The sequence below is a fragment of the Euphorbia lathyris genome, chromosome 3 (genome assembly GCF_963576675.1).
Source record: "Euphorbia lathyris chromosome 3, ddEupLath1.1, whole genome shotgun sequence".
In the NCBI taxonomy this organism is placed as follows: Eukaryota; Viridiplantae; Streptophyta; class Magnoliopsida; order Malpighiales; family Euphorbiaceae; genus Euphorbia; species Euphorbia lathyris.
Window position 1 is genome coordinate 72,177,036 of NC_088912.1, and position 25,945 is coordinate 72,202,980.

General features: G+C 35.9%; 1 protein-coding gene across 1 annotated transcript; it reads left to right on the forward strand.

The window, feature by feature from the left end:
• The first annotated feature begins 20,849 nt into the window (after positions 1-20,849).
• LOC136224751 (probable 2-oxoglutarate-dependent dioxygenase AOP1.2) lies at positions 20,850-23,654 on the forward strand. The gene is made up of 3 exons (XM_066013170.1): positions 20,850-21,223; positions 22,998-23,319; positions 23,406-23,654. The coding sequence occupies exons 1-3, from the start codon at positions 20,850-20,852 to the stop codon at positions 23,652-23,654; spliced, it is 945 nt and encodes a 314-aa protein (XP_065869242.1).
• Positions 23,655-25,945: the final 2,291 nt, after the last annotated feature.

Sequence of the window (25,945 nt, forward strand, 5' to 3'; positions counted from 1 at the left end):
AGAGATATCCGTCCGACTGGTAGCCAACGAGGAGGCATGCAGGACCCTGAGTAACCAACTTGCCACAATCAGACAAGAAGAAAGGGAATGCCAAGAGGCATTCCTCTTACAAGAAGAGGCAATTCACGCCATCGCCCTAAGGAGCGGCAAGGAAGTGGACACACTCGTGGCACCTCCATCGCAAACATATCCGTCACCTTAGGTAAGTAGGGAACCGGAAGTGGTAAGCAACCCCGGTCCCGCATTTGAAACTCCAGCTCCTGAAGTAGCTGTAGAAAAAGTAGTTAGGCCTTATACACCAAAACTGCCATTCCCTCAGAAGCAGAAAAAGGCCAACCTAGATAAGAAATTTGCTCGGTTTTCGGAAATCCTTAGTAGATTAGAAATAAACATTCCATTAATGGAAGCACTAGAGGAGATGCCGAACTATGCAAAATTTCTTAAAGACATGTTGTCGAAAAAGAAAAAGTTTGGGGAAAATGAGATAGTGGCTTTAACAAAACAATGCTCGGCCATAATCACCCATAAATTACCCCCCAAGCTTAAAGATCAAGGGAGCTTTACCATCCCGTGTAGGATAGGCAACATGCACATAGATAGGGCATTATGCGATTTAGGAGCAAGTATTAATCTTATGCCTTTATCAATTTTCAGGAAATTGGGACTCGGAGAGCCTAAACCGACAAACATGACACTACAGCTGGCGGACAGGTCGATCGCACGGCCTAGAGGCATAGTTGAAGATGTATTGGTGAAGGTGGACAAACTGATCTTCCCGGTCGATTTTATGGTCCTCGACATGGAAGAAGATGACTCCGTCCCCATTCTTCTTGGGAGACCGTTACTTGCAACCGGTAGGACACTGATAGACGTCCATGGAGGTAAACTGGTCCTAAGGGTACAGGACGAAAAGGTAACATTTAACGTTTATGAGTCTATGAAATTTCCTCAAGAACGCTCCAAAAGTTGTAACTTTGTAGATTCGCTAATAGATGAATGTATTGAGGAAGTTGACCTTAACATAAGAAAAGCCTCTTTAGAACTCGGTCTAGGTGGTGAGGAATGTGAAAACTCAAATGAACCATTTGAAGATCTCCCACCTGAAAAATGTTATTGGGTTAAGGGTAGAAAAGAGGACCTTGATCGTGAGATCAAACCTAAACCCAAAACCTCGTTAGAGGAACCTCCAAAATTGGAGCTTAAGCCCTTACCCAACAACCTGAAATATGTTCTTCTTCAACCTCCCACAGATTTACCCGTTATTATTTCTTCTTTGTTGACAGTTGAACAGGAAGAAAAATTGGTGGAGGTGCTGATGCAACATAAGGGGGCCTTTGGATGGTCGATCCACGACATCAAAGGCATCGACCCCAAAATCTGCACGCATAGAATTTTCCTTGAGGAAGAGATCAAGCCATCCGCCCAACCTCAACGACGGCTCAACCCTAACATGAAAGAGGTGGTAAAAACCGAGGTTATAAAACTCCTCGACGCAGGTATCATCTTTCCGATTTCTGATAGCCAATGGGTAAGCCCGGTTCAATGCGTGCCCAAAAAAGGGGGAACAACGGTAATGGAAAATGAAAAAGGGGAATTAATCCCAACTAGAAAGGTTACGGGTTGGCGTGTATGCATAGATTATAGGAAATTAAACGAGGCCACCCGTAAAGACCACTTTCCTTTACCATTTATTGATCAAATGTTGGAACGGTTGGCAGGGCACGAATTTTTCTGTACTTTAGATGGGCTATCCGGCTATATGCAAATTCCTGTGGACCCTTTGGATCAAGAGAAAACCACATTCACTTGCCCCTATGGGACTTTCACATATAGGCGGATGCCTTTTGGATTATGTAATGCCCCTGCCACATTCCAACGTTGTATGATGGCTATGTTTTCTGACATGGTCGAGGAGTTCCTAGAAATTTTCATGGATGATTTTAATGTTGTAGGACCTACTTTCGACCAATGTCTTGAAAACTTGGACCGAGTCTTAGAACGTTGTGAAGACAAAAACTTGGCACTCAATTGGGAAAAGTGTCAGTTTATGGTCCAAAATTGTATAGTATTAGGACACAAGGTGTCGGGGAAGGGGATCGAGGTCGATCCAGCAAAAATTGAGGTAATTGAAAAACTGCCACCTCCTACCAATGTGAAATTGGTTAGGAGCTTTTTAGGACATGCGGGGTTTTATAGACGGTTCATAAAAGAATTTTCCAAAATCACTAAACCTCTCACTCAATTATTACTGAAAGATGTTGATTTTAATTTCGATAAAGAATGTATGCTTGCATTTAAATTACTGAAAAAGAAATTAATTGAAGCACCCATTATGATCAGCCCGGATTGGTCCCTTCCCTTTGAGTTAATGTGCGATGCCAGTGATCTGGCTGTAGGAGCCTGTCTTGGGCAGAGGGTAGATAAACTTTTTCGCCCAATCTTCTATGCTAGCAAAACCTTAAATGATGCACAGCAGAATTATTCAATAACTGAAAAGGAATTGCTAGCCGTAGTGTTTGCCTTTGACAAATTTAGATCTTATTTGGTGCTGTCTAAGGTAATTGTTTTTACTGACCATGCAGCCTTGAGATATCTGATGAGCAAGCAGGATGCAAAACCTAGGCTGATCCGTTGGATCTTACTACTCCAAGAATTTGACATCGAGATCAGAGACAAGAAAGGGGTGGAAAACGTGATAGCAGACCACCTATCCAGGTTAGAGTCAGATCAACAATCCTTAGAGCATGAGGCAATCAAGGAGGTATTTCCGGATGAAACGTTATATTCGGTAAAAACTCTCCCCTGGTTTGCAGACATCGCAAACTACAAAGTCGGTAACATTCTTCCTCTTGATTTAGATGCAAACAAAAGACGTAAGTTTTTGTTTGAAAGCAAACAATATTTTTGGGAAGAACCTTATTTATTTCGATTCTGCACCGATGGCATGATTAGGAGATGTATACCTGAGGAGGAGGTAGAGTCAGTGATTAACATGTGCCACTCTAGGGAACCAGGCGGCCACTTTGGGCCAGATAGGACAGTGGCAAAAATTCTCCAAAGTGGGCTTTGGTGGCCACAAATGCATAGTGATGTCAATAGTTATATTAAATACTGTGATGCATGTCAGAGAGTAGGGAATATTTCTAGGAGGAATGAGATGCTTCAACAAGGCATACTCGTCTGTGAGCTATTTGATGTTTGGGGCATAGACTTTATGGGACCTTTCCCTATGTCATACACCAACCAATACATTCTTATCGCGGTTGATTATGTCTCTAAATGGGTAGAGGCCGAAGCCTTACCCACAAACGATGCTCGAGTAGTGATAAAATTCCTGAAAAAGAATATCTTTACCAGATTTGGAACCCCCCGGACTATCATTAGTGATGGGGGATCCCATTTCTGCAATAAGCAGTTTGACACGTTACTCCAAAAGTATGGCGTAGCCCATAGGGTCGCAACACCTTACCATCCTCAGACAAGTGGTCAGGTAGAAGTGTCAAGCAGAGAGCTAAAACGCATTCTTGAGAAAACGGTGGGGAATGCTAGAAAAAGATTGGAGTCTTAAACTGGACGATGCTCTTTGGGCATACCGGACAGCATTCAAGACTCCCATAGGAATGTCCCCCTACCGTTTAGTTTTCGGGAAATCTTGTCACTTGCCTGTTGAATTAGAGCACAAAGCTTATTGGGCGCTTAAATTTCTAAACTTTGACCCTAAACTTTCAGGTGACCTATGTTGAAACACCTTTCCACAGGATTTTGATTTGACAAAATTAATTAAGTGAAATTAAATATTCTATAACACATTAAGTTTAAATGCTTTGATTTATTGTTACTAATGTGTTTGTTCAATATTGAGTTTATAATTGTTATAAGACATAAAGATCATAAGGCTCAAGCCCTATAAGGAAGTCAAGACCCAAGTCAAACAAGCCCAAGATTGCTCAGCCCGCGTATCTCCAAAACACTGCCGTTGAAGTAATGAAACGCATGCTGAGCAAAGAAGGATCGAGAAGATCCACGTAGACAACTTCGGTATAAAGCTGCTGAGCTGTCTCGACAAAATGTACAAGACAGCCGCTGACCACAAGACAGCTTCCAGACAAAGTATTTCCTCTTTGAGTAAAGATCAGAAGACACAGCAAGCTGTCTGGTTGACGTTACCCAAAATGGAGGAACATACTGTCACACTGACCGAAGAACAGAAGATGCTGGAATCTGATTGGCTAATAGAACTGCTGACAGACTGAGTGAAAATGACCTGTAGCCATTTCCCTCCAACGGTTATTTCGAAATTCGAAATAACCAGAAGCTCTCACAGCTCTCTATAAATAGAGCATTCAGAATCCACATTCGATAGAGAACTTTGAGCAAAAGCCGTTACGCTGATCAAACGTGTACAAAAGTTCTCCATCAAAAGCAAAGCAAATTCTTACACTACAAGCTTATTCATTTGTGTAAAAGTCTAGAGTGATTGATCCTCAATCATCTAAGGTGTTCTAGCAATCGTTGTTTAGAACAAATCTTAATCATTTCTAGGAATAGAAAGGAGAGGCTGAGTACTCGGTTTTAAGTACTCAGCGGAGAGATTAGGATTGAGTAGTATAAAGGAAGGTACTCTTGTCATACTCAATTGCTGATATTGTAAAAGGTTTGAGGCTCTACCTTTAAAGAGCTCAGTAGAGGATTTGAAATCTCGGAAGTGTTCCGGGGACAGGACGTAGGCTTAGAAGAAGCCGAACCTGGATAAATCTGCTGAGTGAAGTATTTCTAAACCTTAACTCCTTATTTATATTGCTTGCTTAAAACAAACTAAAACTGACCAAGTAAAAGAGGTCAAGCTGAGTTGTGCGCTGCCAACGAATTAAGTCAGGAATAGACTCTGAGTGCTATTTCATGACCTAAGCAACGAAACTGACCTAGTCACTAGTTGACTAAGCCAGTGTCTTGTTGATTGATCAGCGCCGCTGTCATATAATCTTTTCTAAAAGAAAAGAAATCTGCCCTAATCGTTTTAAAAGGTAAAATAGTTCCTAACCCCCCCTTGGAACTATACTTGCAACCTTACAAGGGACCAACAACCTACGGTTAACACAACTGTATGAACTAGATGAGCTCCGATATAACTCTTACGAGAATGCCAAACTGTACAAAGAACGAACCAAGAGGGTGCACGATAAAAAAGTACAGCAAGTGCTGCTTTATAACTCCCGATTGAGATTCTTCCCTGGCAAGCTCAAGAGTAGATGGTATGGATCATTCTCAGTTCTTGATGCACATCCCTCCGATATGGTTGAGATTATGTTGAATGATGGAACCACCTAGAAAGTAAATGGACATCGACTCAAACTTTATCTCGGTAAAGACACTTCGGGTGTCCAAATTCTCCGTCTTCAAGATGATCAGTAAGTTGTTTTCTCCACCCTAACTCTTTTCACTTGCTTTTTATGATTTGAGATGCAATGTTGGAACTTATTGCATATTTTTAGTGTGAGGAGGAGGGGTAGACAAACTTACAAAAATTGTATAAATTTTAAATTTTTGTTGCGTCGTGTCTAGTTTAGTTTAGCGTTTTTGGGTTTTGTTTATGTTTTTGCATGCTTAGGACCTAAAACCGTGATCCTCCTTCGAATCTAAACTTCGTTATCTGTCTTTGAAGGCTGAGAACCGAATCTAAAATTACATGACAAATAGTTTAGGTGTAGGACACAACCCTTGTATCTGTAAAAGCATGAGCTAAAGTTTGCATTTAGACCCTACTTTTGAAGAAATGCTAAAATCATTACTTAGGTAGATAACTTAAGAATTGAAGGCATGTGACATTAAACTTGAGTTTGAGGAAAACTAGTAAACACAAAATTGAAACCCAAAGAATTGTGAGTTGAATTTGAGCCTAAGAGCGAACATCAAAAAGCTCTTTTTCTTGACTTTTTTGTGTGAATGCTTTGACTTGTGAAAGATTACAGATTTTGCACCTAATACTGTGTTGAACCTACATGCAATGATTTGAGATGATAAACGATGAACCAGCCTCATTAGAATTAACCCTTTTCGTTACCTTATTTTCTCTTTTTCATCCACTCTAGGAAGCCCCTTTGAGCCTATATTTTTGTAGTTTGTAGATTTTTCTTTCGTTCTAACCTATTTTTGCAAGCCACAATTTGGTTTGCTACTTAACCCAACATTTTTGCAAAGCTCAAATTGAGCCTTTGTTTTCTTCTAGCGCTTTATCTTTGTTTATGGCATTACAGTAGCAAGCAAAAAAGGCTAAGAAGTGAATGAGCATCACTATCCCAAAAAGAAAAAAAAGAGAGAAAAACAAAAAAAAAAAGAGAAAAGAAAAGAGACGAACAAAAGGGAAGAACTTCATTCCCCAGTTCTTAAAAAAATCAAAAAAAAAAAACGTCTCAAGAAAACATCCCAAAAAGAATATATATATATATATATATATATATATATATATATATATATATATATATATATAAATAAAAAGCTCAGTCACTTCATATTTGCTAAAGCCATTTTAACTTTGTTTTTGTAGCGCTAGAACTTTTAACCCTTGTTGTACCTTTAACTCTCTAACCACATTACAACCCCGATTAGAGGCTGTTTTTGATATCATTGGAATCATGTAGCATAGTAGAGGAACTCGGATGAACGTGCAAAATCAACGTAATCCTAAGCAAGAACATAAGCCGAGAGTAAACACTTTAGCCACCAAAATTGTGTGAATGAGTGAACTACCTATGGTGAGGTGTTTTACTTAGCGATCCCCTCAAACTCGTTTAATTGAACATGTGTCCTTTTGCTTAAAACTATGACCTATGATAATTGAAATGCGGCTTTTGGATATCGTGTCTCTACTTTGTATTTCCGAATGCATGTAATTACAGATGCTCGAAATTGTGTCAAGCACCTAGTCAAACAGGGAGGTTTTCTAGCTTGCTTGTGATGGCGGGTTTAATTTTTAGTTTACTTGGGGACAAGTAAAGTTTTAAGTGCGAGGAGGTTTGATAGGGGTCAAAAACCCCTATCCTCGGGTACGGTTTTAGGACGGGTTTTAGCATTATTTAGTTAATAAGCGAGCATTTCTCGCATTTAAATGCTTTTGTGTGAGTTAATTAGGAATTGGAAACGTTTTATTTATTTTTCGTTGTTTAGGCTCGTTTTATGACCAATTTAGGCAATTATGGCCAAAATAGCATGCATAGTGTAATTCCGTTATCTTTTGAAGCTAATTGGTCCGTCAAAAGTCGCACCAAACGAAGCGTTTGCTCAAAATAAGCGATTGACGGATCAATTTAGCTTTTAGACTAATGTTATCTGGAGTTTCTGTACGTGCGCAGGTGTAAGTTCGGGCGAAAAAGGACATCGACGACATTCGGCAAGCATCGAGAACATGCCGGGCGGAAACGCTCGACGAGCGGGCATCCGTGGGCCATTTCTGCTCGCCGAGCAGGCCCCTGGAGGCCTGCTCGCCGAGCAGGCCATGCCTGCTCGCCGAGCAGCTCGCCCTGCTCGGCGAGCAGGCCTGCGGGAATTGGTCAAAAAGACCAATTCTGCCCCCACGAAGCCACGATGGACCCCATGTCTTCCTACACCAATAAGGACATGAAAATAGGTCAAAAAGAGGGCCGAGACACGCCTATAAATAGAGTTTTTCCAATGTAATTTAGATATCTTTTATCTTTGTAATTTTCTTAGTTTTTCCTCTTGAGAAATCCTCTCCACCTCCTCCATATCCTTCAAACCTCCATTGAAGATACCTCCGAAGCTCCGTTCACCGAGGATTGCTCAAGCTCCATCCTTAAGTCCTAGAAAGACGCCTGCATTGGTAGACAGGTTCCCTGAAAGGGATTTTTCTTCTTTTACATTCTGTCTAGCCTCTGATATATGTTATGAATTCTAGGCTTATTGTAACTTCGTGACAATATTCTCCATCTTTGATATATATTATAGTTCTTGTTCATTCAATTGTTTTAATGCTTTAATCTTTGTCTTACGCTTTGTCTGATTGGTTTAACTCATTCGATAATCCCAAAATCAAGTTGGCACATATTGCGAGCTGAATCTGACCTAGTCAGTGCCTATAGGATTGACGACCCTATAGAAGATTAAGCCCAAATTGCTGAGCCTTAGAGCTAGTTTCGGCCTTACAAGGGAATCACGAACTAGGAACTTTAGGAGGATAGGTCGGGTTAATCGCCTCGAACACAAGTGACTTAGGTTTTAATTCAATTGCTTAAACAATCTATCTTCATTATCATCGTATCCCTTCATGTTCCTTCGGATAATTGCATTGGTAAAAGATCACTTAGGAGTAGTTTAACTTAATTAGGGGTAGAGTAACTTAATTAGGCGTAGAATAACTTAGTTAGAATCAGATAACTTAGCTAGGAATAGTATAAATCAACCTAGGAGTAGATTAACTTAGAAAAAACCAACTCAAAACCCCCTAAGCCTAGATAACACCTGAAACCAAGTAGCTCGATACTTGCAGAAATAAATCCTGTGGACGATAACCTGGACTTAACCAGAAATTTATTACTTGATAACGACGGGGTACACTTATTCCTTAGTGAGTTCTCATCTCTAACTTAGGTGAGGGCGCATCAGTAGGGGGGAAAAATCGGATTTTCCCCGGTTTAAATTCAAAAGTTGAACAATCGTTTAAAGTCCTTTTTAGCTTTTCTTTCTCTTTATGAATTTTGTTGTTTGCTTTCGTCGTTTTTATCATTTGTTATTTCTTTTCATCTAGATTGTCAATTTTTGTTTCCCCCATTTGCGTCTTAAAAAAAACATGGAAATTCGTCCAGGAGGCCCAGCTCGGCGAGCTGGGCGCTGCCGCCTAGCTCGCCGAGCTGGTCGGCCGAGCTGGCCAGCTCGGCCGACACGGGCACAAGTTCGGGATTTTTAAATCCCGAATCAAAAATATATATATATATATATATAAATATATATTCTTTTAAGGGGATGAACATTCATCCCCTTCCTCACCTTCTTTCTCCTTTCTTTCTTTCTCTTTTCTTCCTTTTCCTTTTTCACAACCCTAAACCCCAACTCTTCGTTTCTAACCCGAAATCAACGAATAAGGTATGGATTCTTACCTATTTTTTTATTTCTCACATGATTCTAGGATTAGATTTAAGCTTAGAAGATTAGTTTTTGAATATTGGGTAACCCTAGGTTTTGGGGATTTTTACCTTTTTTTCAAATAATCACTTGTTTACTTGTTTTTCTTGGTTTTCTTGCAATTTATGACATTATTATGATCAATTTATGCTTTGGGTATGATTTAAGTTCTTAATTTGTGAGTTTTGGAGAAATTGCTCAAAATGGGTAAAACCTCCATTTTAGCTCAAAATTCAACTATGTAGTTTATAGTTGAAAACTTGTCAATAGGACCCCTTTTCACATTCTTAACACATTTTGGTCACTGGGCCTCGTTGGTTTTGCACGGATTAAGAGTTTCGGGTAAATAACTTCATTTTAAGGACCAACACCTTATGTTTTGGTCCCTAAGGTTCTAAGCTTCGATCATGTCTATGGGTTGGATATTTGGGCATTTAGGTATGATTATGTGAATATGTTCTAACCAGTCCGTTTTGGTCTCCCTCTCAGGTACTATGGGCAGAAAAGGCAAAACCAAGGTCGTTGTTGAAAATGAGGCCGACTCCGACATCGAATTCAGTGACGCCTTGCAAGCTAAGTATAAACCTCCTTTTGGGTTAATCGATGAACGCGAGGGGCTATTATATGATCGGTTTTCCAAACAAAACCATTCCCCCCGCATCATTATTGACCAAAAATACTTAGCATCTCTAGGGTTGGAAAAGGATTTCAAAGAAATCCTAAAGTTCCAAGGTTGGCATCACCTAGCCACAAAAAGGACTGTCGCTTATGACAACTACACTATGGAATTTCTAACTACCCTGAAAAAGGAGACGCCCATAGGGACTGATAAATACTATTTCAGGTTGAACGGTAAACCTTATCGCCTCAGTGATACAGTAATAGCGGCTTGTATGGGGGTTTATAGCCCAAACGATGCAGTCTCGGGTTTTGAGAAACCCGTGACATTGAGCGACGCCTGGTACCAATTAACAGGGTCATCAGATTATGACCCCAGTACTGCTAGCCCAATCTCTCTTCTAGACCCACTCTTGAATATTACACACAAATTTATAGCACATAACCTGTTAGGTAAGAACGAGAGTAACAAGGTTTCTAGCACAGAAGTGCTCATATTATGGTGTGTGGCGAATAATAAACATGTTGACAATGTTAAAGCCATCTTTGAGGGTTTTCAGAGCCAAACGAGTAAGAAACGCGGCTCCATTGGGCTTGGTTATTTGGTAACCCACTTCCTCGAAGACCAGTTCAAAGACTTGGTCATTGACGAAGAGGGTTTCCATCCTACACTGCTTAACGCTAATTTTTTGGGAAGATCTACTTTTCATGCAGTTTTGAACAGGGATCCATCTGCAGGAGCAAGCTCAAGTAGATAGACACGGAAACGGGCACGGAGACCACCACAACAAAGAGAGGAAGAGCAGGTAGAAGCTGAGGAGGAAGGAGCTGCAGCTGCAGCAGAAGGGTACCAAACGGAGTACCAAGAGCCGGGGGTGCAGGCCCAATTCCAAGCTATGAACACAATGATGGCTGAAATGCAAGATCTCAACCTTCGAACCTTCAACACTGTTCAACAAATGGACCAACGGTTCACTAATTTTGAGCAGAACATGGATCAGAGACTCACAGGTCTCGAGTACGTAGCGGCAGACTACTGTGAGCACTACAACATGTCATGGCCATATTCCCCGGCCGATCAGTAAGTTGTCTTCTCCACCCTAACTTTTTACACTTGTGCTTGATGGTTTTAGATGCAATGTTGGAACTTATTGCATATTTTAAGTGTGAGGAGGAGGGGTAGACAAACTTACAAAAATTTGTATAATTTTTAAATTTTTGTTGCGTCGTGTCTAGTTTAGTTTAGCGTTTTCGGGTTTTATTTATGCTTTATTTATGTTTTTGCATGTTTAGGACCTAAAACAGTGAACCTCCTTCGAATCTAAACTTCGTTATTTGTCCTTGAGGGCTGAGAACCGAATCTAAGATTGCATGACAACTAGTTTAGGTGTAGGACATAATCCCTGTATCTGTAAAAGCATGAGCTAAAGTTTGCATTTAGACCCTACTTTTGAAGAAATGCTAAAATCATTACTTAGGTAGATAACTTAAGAATTGAAGGCATGTGATATTAAACTTGAGTTTGGGGAGAACTAGTAAAGCACAAATTTGAAACCCAAGAACTGTGAGTTGAATTAGAGCCTAAGAGCGAACATCAAAAAGCTCTTTTTCTTGACATTTTTGTGTGAATGCTTTGACTTATGGAAAGATTACAGATTTTGCAACCTAATACTGAGTTGAACCTACATGCGATGATTTGAAATGTTAAACGATGAATCAACCTCATTAGAATTAACCTTTTCTTTACCTTATTTTCTCTTTTTCATCTACTCTAGGAAACCCCTTTGAGCCTGTATTTTTTGTAGTTTGTAGATTTTTCTTTCGTTCTAACCCAATTTTTGCAAACCATCAATTACAGATGCTCGAAGTTATGTCAAGCACCTAGTCAAACCATGAGGTTTTCTAGCTTGCTTGTGATTGCGGGTTTAGTTTTCTAGTTTACTTGGGGACAAGTAAAGTTTTAAGTGCGAGGAGGTTTGATAGGGGTCAAAAACCCCTATCTTTGGGTACGGTTTTAGGACAGTTTTTAGTGTTATTTCATGAATAAGCGAGCAATTCTCGCATTTATATGCTTTTGTGTGAGTTAGTTATAAATTGGAGATGTTTTATTTACTTTTCGTTGTTTAGGCTCGTTTTCTGGTTATTTTAGGCAAATATGGCCAAAATAACATGTGCGTTAAATTTCCATTACCTTTTATAGCTAATTGATCCGCCAAAAGTCGCACCAAACGGAGTGTTTACTCAAAATAAGCGATTGGCGGGTCAATCTAGCCTCGGGACTAATGCTATTTGGAGTTTCCGTGCATGTGCAGGCTAAAACAGGAACGAGCTCGGGTGAAAGTTGCATTTTGGGACATCCAACAGTCGCGCAAGGCGTTCTGGGCAATCCCGCTCGTCGAAATGGCCTTTTTGGGGCAAGATCGGCGAGCTGGCACTGCCAGCCCGTCGAGCAGGCCTTTAAGGGGCCAACTTGGCGAGCTGGCTATGTCAACATTCCAAAAACATAATGCTCCCAGAACTTGTACTTTCCAAAAACATAATGCTCCCAGAACTTCATGTCAACATTCTTTTGACTTCCTAATAGACCTATATGATATATCTTTACCATGTTGTTCTCGCTCATATGCCCAAATCTCAAGTGCCATAATTTGAAAGCATGATGATCGAATAAACTTAGATGAAACATATGAAAAACTAGTAATAGTCTTTCCATCAAGCACATAAAGAAAACACATCTTGGTGGCTTTCATTAAAACTAGATCCTGAAGAAACTTTCAGTACTCCTCCACACAAAAATTTCACCCATTATTATCAAGAGTGCTCAAAGATATTAGATTTTTTCTCATAACACTGGAACATAATGAATGTGAGTTTTCTTATAAGATCATCATACATAAGCAATTTAACCGTCTTAATACCATGAATTTTACATGGAAGGTCACTAGTAAAAAAAATCTAAGAAGAAAACAACTCCTTAAATTAAGGGCATATGTGGTATGAACATGTAGAATCGAGTACCCAATCATACTCAAATCTATCTATTTCCCCGATCAGTCAAGGCGCCCCCATCAATATCCCCGTCAGCAACATTAGCTTGTGCCATCTATTTAACATGTTGATCTCTTTTATTATTTTGAAGCAAACAATTTTTGCATATCCTTTTTATTACTAAAATGAAAAGGTAGCTTTTGTGAGACTTAGATTTAGATGTACCTTTTCCTTTGTTACTAGTCGAACCCCTTTCAAAAGTCTTTCCACAAACTACAAGACTCTCAACCACATACTCATTAGTTTTTGTCAATTGGCTATCTATTAGCTCGTGGTGTAACAATGTAGTTCTTCAAAATAATCTCTTCCCTACCATATAGTATAGGCTGCCTAAAAGACCTATATCACTATGACAACAAGCATAAGAAGATAATAGTCATATCCTCAACATGAATTTCTACATCAATATTTTGAATGTCCATAACAATTAAAGAAAATTCATCAAGATAAGTTTTAATGGATTTACCTTTACGCAGACAAATATCTTTCAGTCTACTTTTTAATAAAAGTCTATTTTGTCATGTACATGGACTCATATTTCAGCCAAACCTCAACAAAGCCAATCTACTTCACAACCTCCCTTAGAACCTCATTTTAGAGACATAGAAATAGCGTTCAAAGTATTTTTTTTATTCAGTTGCTTCCACTGCTCCTCCAACTTCTATTCGGATCCCTTCAAGCATCTTCTTCGATTTATTTTGAATGAGATAGTGCACATATTTAATTGCTATAGATCGAAATTCATTACCCTTTAAAAGTTTTCTATATCAAATTTTATAGACCAAACCATGTCTAACAAATAATTAATTCACCAAAGAAGTTAACACTCTAATATACTTGTTAGGAGAGTATGACTGGCTTATATGGATTAATCAAATAACTGAAAATAAAATAAACAATACAAGAAAATTATGTTGTTCGGTCAATTCATATGGCTACTTCTATGGGAGAGGAGAAGCTTTTTTGTTGAAGCAACCAGCAAGTTACAAGAGTAAATTATGAAACCTCGCAAACCAAGAATTTTCCTAAAAATTCTACGCCCAAGTGTTTTCCAAAATTCTATATTTTTCTTTGCTATCAAATGATGATTTAAATAAAAAAAAATTACATGTTTATTTATGTCTTAAAAGATTAATTGAAACACAACATGGATCCAAACCGACCAAATAAATATAATCAATCACCGTTAACCTTATTAAATCTAAGCTTTAAGATTATTTTAATCTTCATCTTATGTGATAGTAAAACCTAAATCTAACCATGATTGATAAAAAAAATTATCAAAAAAAAACAATGATTGATAATGATAGGGGTCAAAAACCCCTATCTTTGGGTACGGTTTTAGGACGGTTTTTAGCGTTATTTCATTAATAAGCGAGCAATTCTCGCATTTATATACTTTTGTGTGAGTTAGTTATAAATTGAAGATGTTTTATTTACTTTTTGTTGTTTAGGCTCGTTTTCTGGTTATTTTAGGCAAATATGACCAAAATAACATGTGCGTTAAATTTCCATTACCTTTTATAGCTAATTGATCCGCCAAAAGTCGCACCAAACGGAGTGTTTACTCAAAATAAGCGATTGGCGGGTCAATCTAGCCTCGGGACTAATGCTATTTGGAGTTTTCGTGCATGTGCAGGATAAAACAGGAATGAGCTCAGGTGAAAGTTGCGTTTTGGGACATCCAACAGTCGCGCAAAGCGTTCTGGGCAATCCCGCTCGTCGAAATGGACTTTTTGGGGCAAGATCGGTGAGCTGGCACTGCCAGCCCATCGAGTAGGCCTTTAAGGGGCCTGCTCGGGCGAGTTGGAGGCTAGCTCGTGACGAGCTGGTCTGCGCAAGGCCAGCTCGGCGAGCTGCCCTGCGGGAATCATTCAAAAGACTGATTTCCGGCCCCATGAAGCCACGATCGACCCCACGACTTCCCACCTGCAAAAGGATACGAATTAGGTTAGAAAGAGGGCCCGAACCACGTCTATAAATAGGAATTTCTAATTGTAAATTAGACATCTTTCATTCTTGTAAATTACCTTAGCTTTTCACCCTTGAAGAATTCTCTCCACCTTCTCCATCTCCTTCAACCTCCATTGAAGAAGCTCCGAAGCCCCGAAGCTCCATCCACTGAGAATTATTCAAGGTCCGTCCTTAAGACCTAGGAAGCCGGCTGCAGGGTAGACAGGTTCCCTGAAAGGGATTTTCGTATCACCTTTTATCTTACTGTGTTTGTACCCTTTGATACAGTCTATGAATCGTAGGCTAATTGTATCACCGTGACAATATTCTTCGCCTTTAATAATACTTTAGCTCTTATTTTGCTCTTTGATTTATTGTTTAATCTTTGTCTTACGCTTTATTCAATTGGTTTAACTCATTCAAAAGCCCCAAAATCTAGTAGGCACATATTGAGAGCTGAATCTGACCTAGTCAGAGCCTAGGAGATTGACGAGCTCTTAGTTGATTAAGCCCAAATTGCTGAGCCTTAGACCTAGTTTCGGCCTTACAAGGGAATCACGCACTAGGGACTTCAAGAGGGTAAGTAGGGTTAATCGCCTTGAATACAAGTGACTTAGATTAGGTTTTTAATCTGTTGACCTAATAACCTAACTTCATTATTATCGTTCATACCATGTTCCTTCGGGTAATTGCATTAGTGAAAGATCACCTATGAGTAGTTTAACTTAATTAGGAGTAGAATAACTTAGTTCGAATTAGTATAACTTAGCTAGGAGTAGCATAATTCAACTAGGAGTAGATTAACTTAATCAAAACAAACTCAAAACCCACACAGCCTAGATAACACCTGAGACCAAGTAGCTCGATACTTGTAGTAAATAAATCCTGTGGATTCGATACCTGGACTTGTCCAGATTTTATTACTTGATAACGACGAGGTACACTTATCCCATAGTGAGCCTTCTTAATGGGAGGCACATCAGATAACATTCCTTTGATTTGTCATGTTAACACTACTATGAAACAGAGAAGGTAATCGGGTTGCTGATGCTTTAGCCCGCTTTGGTGTCTCCTCCTCCGGCATTACATGGTGGCAATCGGCTCCGCAATTCTACCAATCACTGCTTTTTGATGATATCTATAATGTTGGTCACTCTAGATTTCGCTGATTTATTCGTTTGTTTGTTTTTTTGCTTTTTATTGTTTTTTGATTTTTTACTTTGTTTTTCCGTTTCCCTCCCTGTTACATTATTTTTTTCTTTTTTTTTTAATAATATCGGGTTTTCAGTACGTGCTCTTGGGGTGCTAATCTAGTTGGGATTCCATGATCATTGCTATTGTATCATCCCAGCTTCTATAAAAAAAATAAAATAAAAAAACACTACTATGAAACAGAAAATGCCCAACTATTTTAAAAATATTAAACTTTCACGCATAACTAATTTATAAGAATTGTGGTGAAACCCCTAGCCTAGTGGTTGAGAGCTTACCTATACCTTGGGAGGTAATGGGTTCGAATCACATTCGGTTCTAGTGGGGATTTTTCTTTTTTCTTTAATGTAAGCGCATTATGCACAATTTTTTAAAAAAAAAACTAATTTATAAGAATTAATATTAACAAACTACAATTCTTAAAAAAAACAAATACACACTAACAAACTACAAAAATAAAAACCAACTACATATATAGCTTTTTTTTAGTATTCCCTAATTTAAATTTACAACACCATGAATCTGTTAAATTACTTAAACAATTAATGAGATTTGAAGGCGACACATAAAAGGATAAGTAGCAAAATTGAGAATGAGTTTGAAGTTGATGATGCAAGAAAAATCATTTCCATATCCTGAAAGATTAAAATTTAAAATAGCAATATTACTGGACCATTTCAATAAATAACAGGCCAGTAGATAAGACAATTTGATATATAATTATAATTTTGATACATAATTTGGGCAGTGTGGTCCTTCATCTGATTATCATTAAATTGAATTAAGTTTTGATCAATGGACATTGATTCGTTTTTATGTTAATATTGATGTCAATTTGCATTAATAAGTTGTTATAAATTAATCGTCATTATCATCCAATCAAATGGTCCCGTTATCAAACTTGTAATTTCTATTAGCCGGCTAATATTGACCTATTCTCGATATAATCTTCGCAAATGCTTTTCTATTTTATTTATTTATTAGTGATGTTAAGTGCAATCATCAAAATACCTGTAGATATAAATTCCAAATGAGAAGCCATCATCTCCTAAGCTTCTGTTTGATTCATTGTAACTTTGTAATAAAATGTTCACACAAGAAGTTTATTATGTTATTTGAATACAATTTTTTAATTTTCGTGTAATGAATTACCATTATCACATTATTGGATAAAAATAGATATTATTTCAAACTTTTAAAAGTTTAGGTGGGAATTGAAGTTTTAAGCCAAATACAATAATGGATGTATCAGACCTAAAAACATTTGTTTGAGGTGTTGGTCATGTTACTTGATTCTATAACACCTTTTAGGGAAAATCGAGCTATCTTATCTGAATAAACCATTCCATCATTATGTAATCCAACCATTTGATCTAGATTTATTAGAATCTTACGGTGGATATTAAAAGGCTTAAACCATTATTTGGTCCTCGATCTATCTAAAATTTTGTTATTTGGCCTCTGACCTATTATTTGGTCACATTTAGCTCCTGACCTATCACAGTTGGTGCAATTTCACCCAATTTAAATAGAGACTTAACATAATTGGTATTCTATTAGCACGTGACAATATTTTGACACTTAAATTTGATAAATTTTAGTTTAGAGATTTGTTTTTATTTGTCTTTCTTTTTTAATCTAATTAATTATTTTCAAATAAGAGGGTTTATGTGGTAAATAAACTTCAAGACGTATGATATGTCTAGCTCGTATGTCAAAATATTATTACATATGAGGGGGGATAACGGTTTTGTCAAGTCTCCATATAAATTGGGTGAAATTTCACCAATTTGAATAGTTAAGGGACCAAATGTGACCAACTAATAGGTCAGGGGCTAAATAATAAAATTTTGAATAAGTCATGGGCTCAATAACACCTTAAGCCATATTAAAATCATCCTAATGTTTTAATTTAATAAGTCTAGATCTAACGATAACTAGCCAAATTTATTTGATCACTCAGGGTCCATGTGAACTGTTATTACCATTTTTTACAGTGTTTTATGTGATATTTTTAAGTCATTTTGGAGTCATTTATACGTATTTTTCTATATAGTTCTGATTGTTTTCTGCCTTATTCTTGTCTTCATTAGAGTTATGACTACTTTTAGATGTTTTCGGGCTTTGAATGAGGAAATTGGAGAAATCTGATCATGGCTGCTCGGCGAACTAAACGAAGCAACTCGACGAGCTAGGTGAATCTTCTAGATGAGTTCATGATTTAGAGTCAACCAAGGAATATAAAAATAAAAAACGCAAAACTCGAACTTAAGTGATTTCTCGACGAGCTACACCTCGATGAGCTGCTATCGATTCTAGAATTAAAAGAGTTGCGTAACTCTGCCTAAAAAACAATAATTTCCTTATCCAACTCTAACTCGTCTATGGTAAGAGAGGAAGACTTACTAATGTCTAGAGAGATGTTTTAGAGTTTCTAATGCAATACGAATAAGAACTTCTACTTTGTTTTTAGATATATTTTTCATGCTATTATAGTTTACATTAGGATTTCATTCGTTTTAGTTTTTAAGTTTCAGTTTTGTTTACAATTTCGTTTTGTTTTAGTTATATTTTAGTTAGCAAACTTAAACTTTAGTTTGTTGTAATTTCACCTCTTTGTTCTCAAGGTACTTGATTAATTAAAGTTCTCTTTCATCTTCATCTTTTCCCATACTAGGTTTTCAATTAATTAACGACTTGTTGAGCATGTTTTCATATACATTTGTAAAAACAAAAGAGGGAACAGAATAACTTATCGGAACGGAATTGCTGTGTCGTGGAGAAAACCACTGAGTTGAAAATGATTACGGCAGACTCTGGTGCAATCTGGAAGTCCGATCGTCAACCAAGGTTTACACAGCAAGCATTGACCTAGTGGACTCCAGGGCGAAGCTTTGGAACAGCAAAAGTATTTTACACGGAGAATAAATAATTTTTGAGAGCAAAAAGAGAATCGCCAAAAACTGTATTTTTAGAACTGCTAAAAAACCCTTTTATTTTAGTTTGGAAAACGAACGTTGCAGTGGATGTTGACTAAAATTAAGGATAGTGGAGATAAGACTTCAACAGCTTGAGAATTAGTCAAAAAGGTTTAAACCCTTTTATTTTAGTTTGGAAAACGAATGTTGCAGTGGATGTTGAATAAAATTAAGGATAGTGGAGATAAGACTTCAACAGCTTGAGAATTAGTTAAAAAGGTTTAAAAATATTTAATAGCCAAATAAAAATCGGATCAAGTCCGGTCAGGAAGCGTCGCGCTAACGAACGAGCGAGCTCACGGATGTGGTATATTTTGTAAAACCCACTAAACACAATTTAATATCTCATAAGGTCCAACCCAATATAAACCATTCAACTAACTCTCAAGTTTCCAATGTGGGATACAAAAAGTTACAAAAACAAAGGCAATGGCTAAAAAGCCATTTCACATAAAAATCTCCAACAACCTTCACACCTAATATGTCTTCGTGTTTTAACTCAAACATGAGCTAAACCATCATATAGGCTAGGATGGTAGTGAACTATGCTTAACAAGTATAGATCCTTAAATAAGTATTTATGTTGTGTTGTAGTATTTAACAAAAGAATTAACTAAAACCATTACTTACTCTATTTGAGAAACCTAATCAAGTAATTGAATAGAGAAGTAAAATTGTGAAACAATTTAACCTAGCAGATTAGTCAATCATATTTTCTAACCGAATAGTGCGGCTTCATGGTCTATGTTACGACTTAGCCTTGGTTTTCATAGAGTCTAATGTTTTCAAATACCATTAGGGATTTTGCCCATATTGGTCTAAGGATATTTGAAGTAGATTTAGTGATTTTTTTTTAGCTAAGTTACCATCTTGAGTTAACTTTACTACACACCATATCTATAGGAGTTAGCAATGGCATTCTAAAACATAGCCTTTCATTCATTCGTTAAACAAATTAAAGTATCTAAAGCTTTGTTGTTTTCCTATTAACAACTGAATGGTTGCCTAAACTTCTAGTTTCTAACATCTTGTTTATAAGAGATTATTAAACTATATAAATAATTTTTATTTTTAATTGATGTTCTAAAAATCGGCCGAGGCGGGTACCTAAACGGAGATTTTTAGAATACCGTTCCGATTTCCTCAAGTCAGGCGGTATAAATCGATTGACCGATTTTTTATCGTCTAGACGGGTTTAGGCAGCCACATGCGGGTTTAGGTGGCCACAAGCGACTCTTTTGAAAAAATTGGCCCTTAAATTTTATGATAATTTTTTTAATTTTAAATAAAATATTAAATAATAAAAAATTTATGAATATTAATTTTTTTATACATTTTGTTATTAATGTTATTTTGTTGATCATTTTTTATTTTTTAAGGACATTAATGTAAATAATATTAAAATACATTATGTTTTTCTATCCTAAATATTTTATATTATCATTTTTACATAGTATAATTCATATTTTAATTGTATTTATATAATAATTGATTTAATAAAAAATACAAAAATACAAAAAATATAAATCTGATTAGTCCCGATTCATCTCCAATTAATCGCCAATAACTCTATCCGCCCAACTAGCATCTAGTGTTTTTTACAATCTTGATTTTAATTCATTATCATATCAAATTTTAAATTCTAAAATACAAACCTTATATCCTAAAAAATAAACTAAACCTTAATTTACAAATCCTAACTCTAAAAATATGAGGTTACATGAAATTATTAATCCGGTAGATAAATAACGGTATAATTTGTTTGGACAAGGCATCAAAAGAATATATTTTGTCTTCAAACAGCCAAACACATTTCATTTACAAGAAAATAACCATTTAGGAATATTTTGGTGATATATAAGATCCATCATAACATAGTTTAATATACAAAAAAGGAAAGAAAAAATGGGTTGTGAAACTCCACTTAGGCTTCCAGCCATAGATTTCTCTAAGGAAGAACTGAAGCCAGGCAGTGTAGAATGGGAATCAGTGAAAGCCCAAGTTTTTAAGGCAGTTGAAGAGTATGGTTGCTTTGAGGCTTTTTTCAACAAAGTCCCATCTGACCTACGGAAGGGCACTATTGGTGCAATTGAAGAGCTGTTTCAGTTGCCATTAGAGACTAAACTCAAAAATGTTTCTAAAAAGCCATTTCATGGATATGTTGGGCAGTATCCTCAAGCTCCATTATTTGAAAGTATGGGCATTGATGATGCTATTCTACCTCATAATGTGGATGCCCTCACCTCTGCCTTGTGGCCTCAAGGAAACCCATCTTTTAGGTCTTTTACTTAACCCTATTTACCTATCTATTTATTACTTTTTCTTCCTTTGTTTTTCACTTGGATTACTGCATAAAGGGACAATTTGGGGAATTTTAGATGGGATCCGATTCGCTCGAGAACTCCTCACTCCTTTTGTGGCACGTGTTGCAAAATCTGATGTCTGATGTGTCATAAAATGAGTGGGGTTTTCCAAGAACGCGATCCCTTCTAAAATTTTTAGTTAATTTGTGAGAATAAATTGATTTGTTCGGTCAATTTGCCACTTTCAAAAGTGAATTACTATATCCAGCCTCAAATTCCCACCTCTAGTCCCGTGAAAGGATGAAAATACCCTTTTACCAAATTTTAAAATTCTCAAATCCTCTCAAACTCTCTTGGATCAAATTTATCAACGAAAACATGGATCGGAAGAGGGACGTCAAAGGAAAATGACTAATGTTACGAAATTCTGTTTCATTTTGTTGATTTTTGGACGTTTTGTTTAATCGAATTTGGATTTTTGGGGAATTCGGATTCGTGAGGTAGGGCGTGAGGCTATCACACCTCCACCTCTGGTGCGACGTATGAATATCACGCCGCACCATAGGTGGAGGCGTGATAGCCTCACGCCCCACCACAGGAGACGGCGTGATATTCATACGCTGTCTCCTTGGTAGGGCGTGATAGCCTCACGCCCTCACCTATGTGAGGGCGTGATGGCCTCACGCCCGTGTGGGCAAAATTCAATTTTTTTTAAATTTAATTTAGTTTTTATTAATTTTATTTTATTATTTTTATTTTTATTTTTTCCCTTCCCGGCGCGTGGGCGTGTGGCTATCACGCCTCACCTTGTTGTCGGGCGTGTGGCTGTCATGACCGACCACACGGTGAGACGTGATAGCCACACGCCCGCGTGACGAAAATGCAAAAAAAAATAGTCTTTTCCCACCCAAAACCCATGAAAGGGCATTTTCGTCCTTTCACGGGGCTGGGGGTGAGAATTTGGGGCTGAATATAAAAACACCCCTTTCAAAAACATTTTAGTCTTCAGCTTAATATTTTTTTGTTAAATTAGTTTGAACATTACAAACGTGAGTCGTAGATATAATGATAAATTTTGTTTATAGACCTAACCTAACCTATGAGAAGCTTTGAGTTAATTGATTTTTGACATGGTATCAATTCTCTTATACCAAGTGGTAAATGGTATAAATCCTAATAATAGAATTTCAACACTTAACAAGATGTGCATGTGCTCTAAACACTTCAAGCACATAGGATACTATGGAAACTGATAGTTAAGAATACCTTTTATTACTATCTCTTAGAAAAACGGTTTGTTGAACGAGCACACGTGTAGTATATTTTGTAAAACCCATTAAACACAATTTAATATTTCATAAGGTCCAACCCAATATAAATCCTCCACTAACTCTCAAGTTTCCCATGTGGAATATAAAAAGTTATAAAACAAAGATAATGGCTAAAAAGTCATTTCACATAAAATCTCCAACAATGTGTCTTGTTTTAATGGTTACCGCATCATCACGTTCAGGCATGGTCTACCAAACCTATAGTATTATACTTTCTAAATAAAGTGATATATATTTCAATTTAGGAGGTTAATCATGTTATTTGAGCAACTTCACACATTAATAAGACACTTTGTAAGTTTTGGAATGAATTAATTTTTTGGATCAAGTTGAGGAAAACCTGATGTGTTAAGTCATTTATTCTATGATTATTGTTATTATAAAGTAGAAGGATTGACTATTGATTAATTTCATTGCAGTAAAACAGTACAATCATTCTCGGAGAAAATATCAGAACTTGATCAAACAGTAAGGAGGATGATAATCGAAAGCCTGGGTCTACAAAAATACATGGAAGAACACATGAACTCAACAAATTACCTTCTAAGGGTAATGAAATATGAAGGACCTCAAACCCCAGAGACAAAGACAGGCCTCCATGCTCACACAGATAAAAACATAGTGACCATATTATATCAAAATCAAGTAGATGGGTTAGAGGTCAAAACTAAAAATGGTGAATGGATCAACCTCAAACTCTCACCAGAATCTTTTGTTGTCATGATTGGAGATTCCTTCTATGTAATTAACTTCATTAATTTTGATAATTTTCTTTAACAATATTTAATTAATTATGCTATGATGATGATGATGTATGTATGGTGCAGGCATGGACAAATGGTAGATTATACTCTCCATATCATCGAGTAATGATGAAAGGAAAAGAAGTAAGATATTCAGTAGGATTATTCTCGATTCCAAAAGAAGGGTACATGATAAAAGCACCAGAAGAAGTAATAGATGAAGAATATCCTTTGCTTTTTAAGCCGTATGATCATGTTAAATTCCTTGGGTTTTACTACACTGAAGCTGGACAGAGAGCTCAATCTGCTTTAACCACTTATTGTGGACTCTAAAATATTAATATCTTGTGTATCTTTTCTAATGTTTCATTATATCAACATAAGAATAATTATCAACATAATAATAATATATGGTCTTCACATTGTTTATTGCATAATAAAATACTTTTCGGTATTTGACTACAATACTGAATATATTCATGTGTTTTGTTATAACACTGTATTCGTTTATGTATAATAAAAATATTTTCCTAGCACTAATTTAAATTTTTTATTTTCAAACTAAAAAGTTTATATGATAATCTATATATAATATAAAATAGTAACGATAGAACTGAGGTGTCACTTCCTCAGTTTTTACTGATAAAAATATAATATAATATATAATATATTAATTTTAATTATATTATTACATTTATCTGTAAAAAAAGATTATTTAAAGTAAATATGAAAATAAAATAATAATATTTAATTTATATAGCATCTTTATATCATTAATTGTAATTATTAGATTATATTTTTGTTAATATTTATATGTTAAGATGAATCCGTGCATCGCACGGGCCAAAACTAGTAACAATATAAATAGTTATAAAAATCATAAAAAAAACAAAATATAAAAAAAATTAAATATTCATATATAAATATGTTTTCAAACATAATATTAATAATCTGAAAGTAAAATCAAAATGGATAAATGGGATGACATAGTCCATTTAATAAACAGGTTGATATGGCTTAACAAATAAAATAAACAAGTTAACATGACCCACTTGATAAATGGGTTAACATGACAAACTATTTATTAAATGGGTTATACATGTGTTTTATGTGATTAATTAAATCTAATTATAATTTAATTTAAACATACTCAAAATTAAACTTCAGTATATTAGAATTCGCATCTTCATTGACTTCACTTTAATGGGGTCTGAAATTTCATAATCTTATTACACTAGAAGAAAAAAGGCGGGGGGTGTGAATATTGAAAAAACGTAACAAAAAAACAGAAAAAATGTGAAATACAGAAAGAAAAATCGTCAAAAATGAAAAAACGATCAAATCGCTTGTTTTTCTTTGTTTTTGTTCCGTTTAACGTTTTTCTCATTTTTTTAGTTTTTCTCATTTTTTCGTATTTTTCAAGTTTTTTTATGTTTTCATGTTTTTTTATTTTTCCCATTTTCACGTTTTTTCATTTCATTTCTTTTTTTCTTTTTTAACCATTTTTTATGTGCTTCATGTTTTTTTTTATGTTTTTTCCATTTCTTTCATTTATCATGTTTTCACATTTTGTTTACTTTTTTTTTTATGTTTTCCATGTTTTTTTTTTGTTTTTCATGTATTCCCCGTTTTTTTTATGGTTTTAACGTTTTTTCGTTTTCATCGTCTTTCTATTTTTTATAAGGTGCAAAAATACTTATAGTGTTTCCAGCTAAGAGCAATTTTACCCTCTAACGTTGGCAGTGAAGAGCAATGTTACCCCTGACATTGACAAGTTTGGTCAATTTCAAATATTATTATAAAATATGGATATTTTGTTCTTTATTCTGCACCAATTGCACGTATGTTGATTCTAAAAAAAGATTTCATATTTTTTATGATTTAATAATAGAATTCAAAATTTTAAATTTTAAATTCAGTTTTTGTCCATATCGTACAAAGTACAATATCTTTTTTTTATTCTTTTCCTCATTGAATCATATGTTAGTAACCTGTTACTAATTAGTGATAAAATAACGCACATGTGAACTGTAGATGAAAAGATTCATGACCGAAAATAATAATTGATGAATTATTTCTCAAATTGACCTAACTTATCAACGTTAGGTGTAAAATTGGTCTTGTTAGACAAACGTAATTCTGTCTTAAGGAAACTGCTAATACAGGCCTCAGATTTGTCTAACTCCTTCCTTTTAATTTCTGTTTTTATTGTTCATATGTTTTTTCTGTGTTCGTCTTGTTTTTTGGTTAATCACATCTAACATTTTTAAGACAGACGTAATCGTTTGTCTAACAATCTTAAGACAGAATTACGTTTGTCTAACAGGTCTTGGCTACTAATGTTATGGGTAAAATTACACAATTTTAGATGTTAAATATAAAATTTGTCATGAGTGTAAATGTTAGAGATATTTTTGCACCGTATTCTTTTATATATGTATATGTTATTTCCATTTTTTCACAAATTAAATGGATTAAACGGGTCAAAACCAATTAACAAAACAAAAAGCGGAAAGAAAATTAGGGCTGAGAAAAAGGATTAGGAACAGAGCAGAAGAAATTGATTTAGTATAGCCTCTTCATCATATTAACCAATATAGCCTCTTTTATTTTATTTTTTTCTA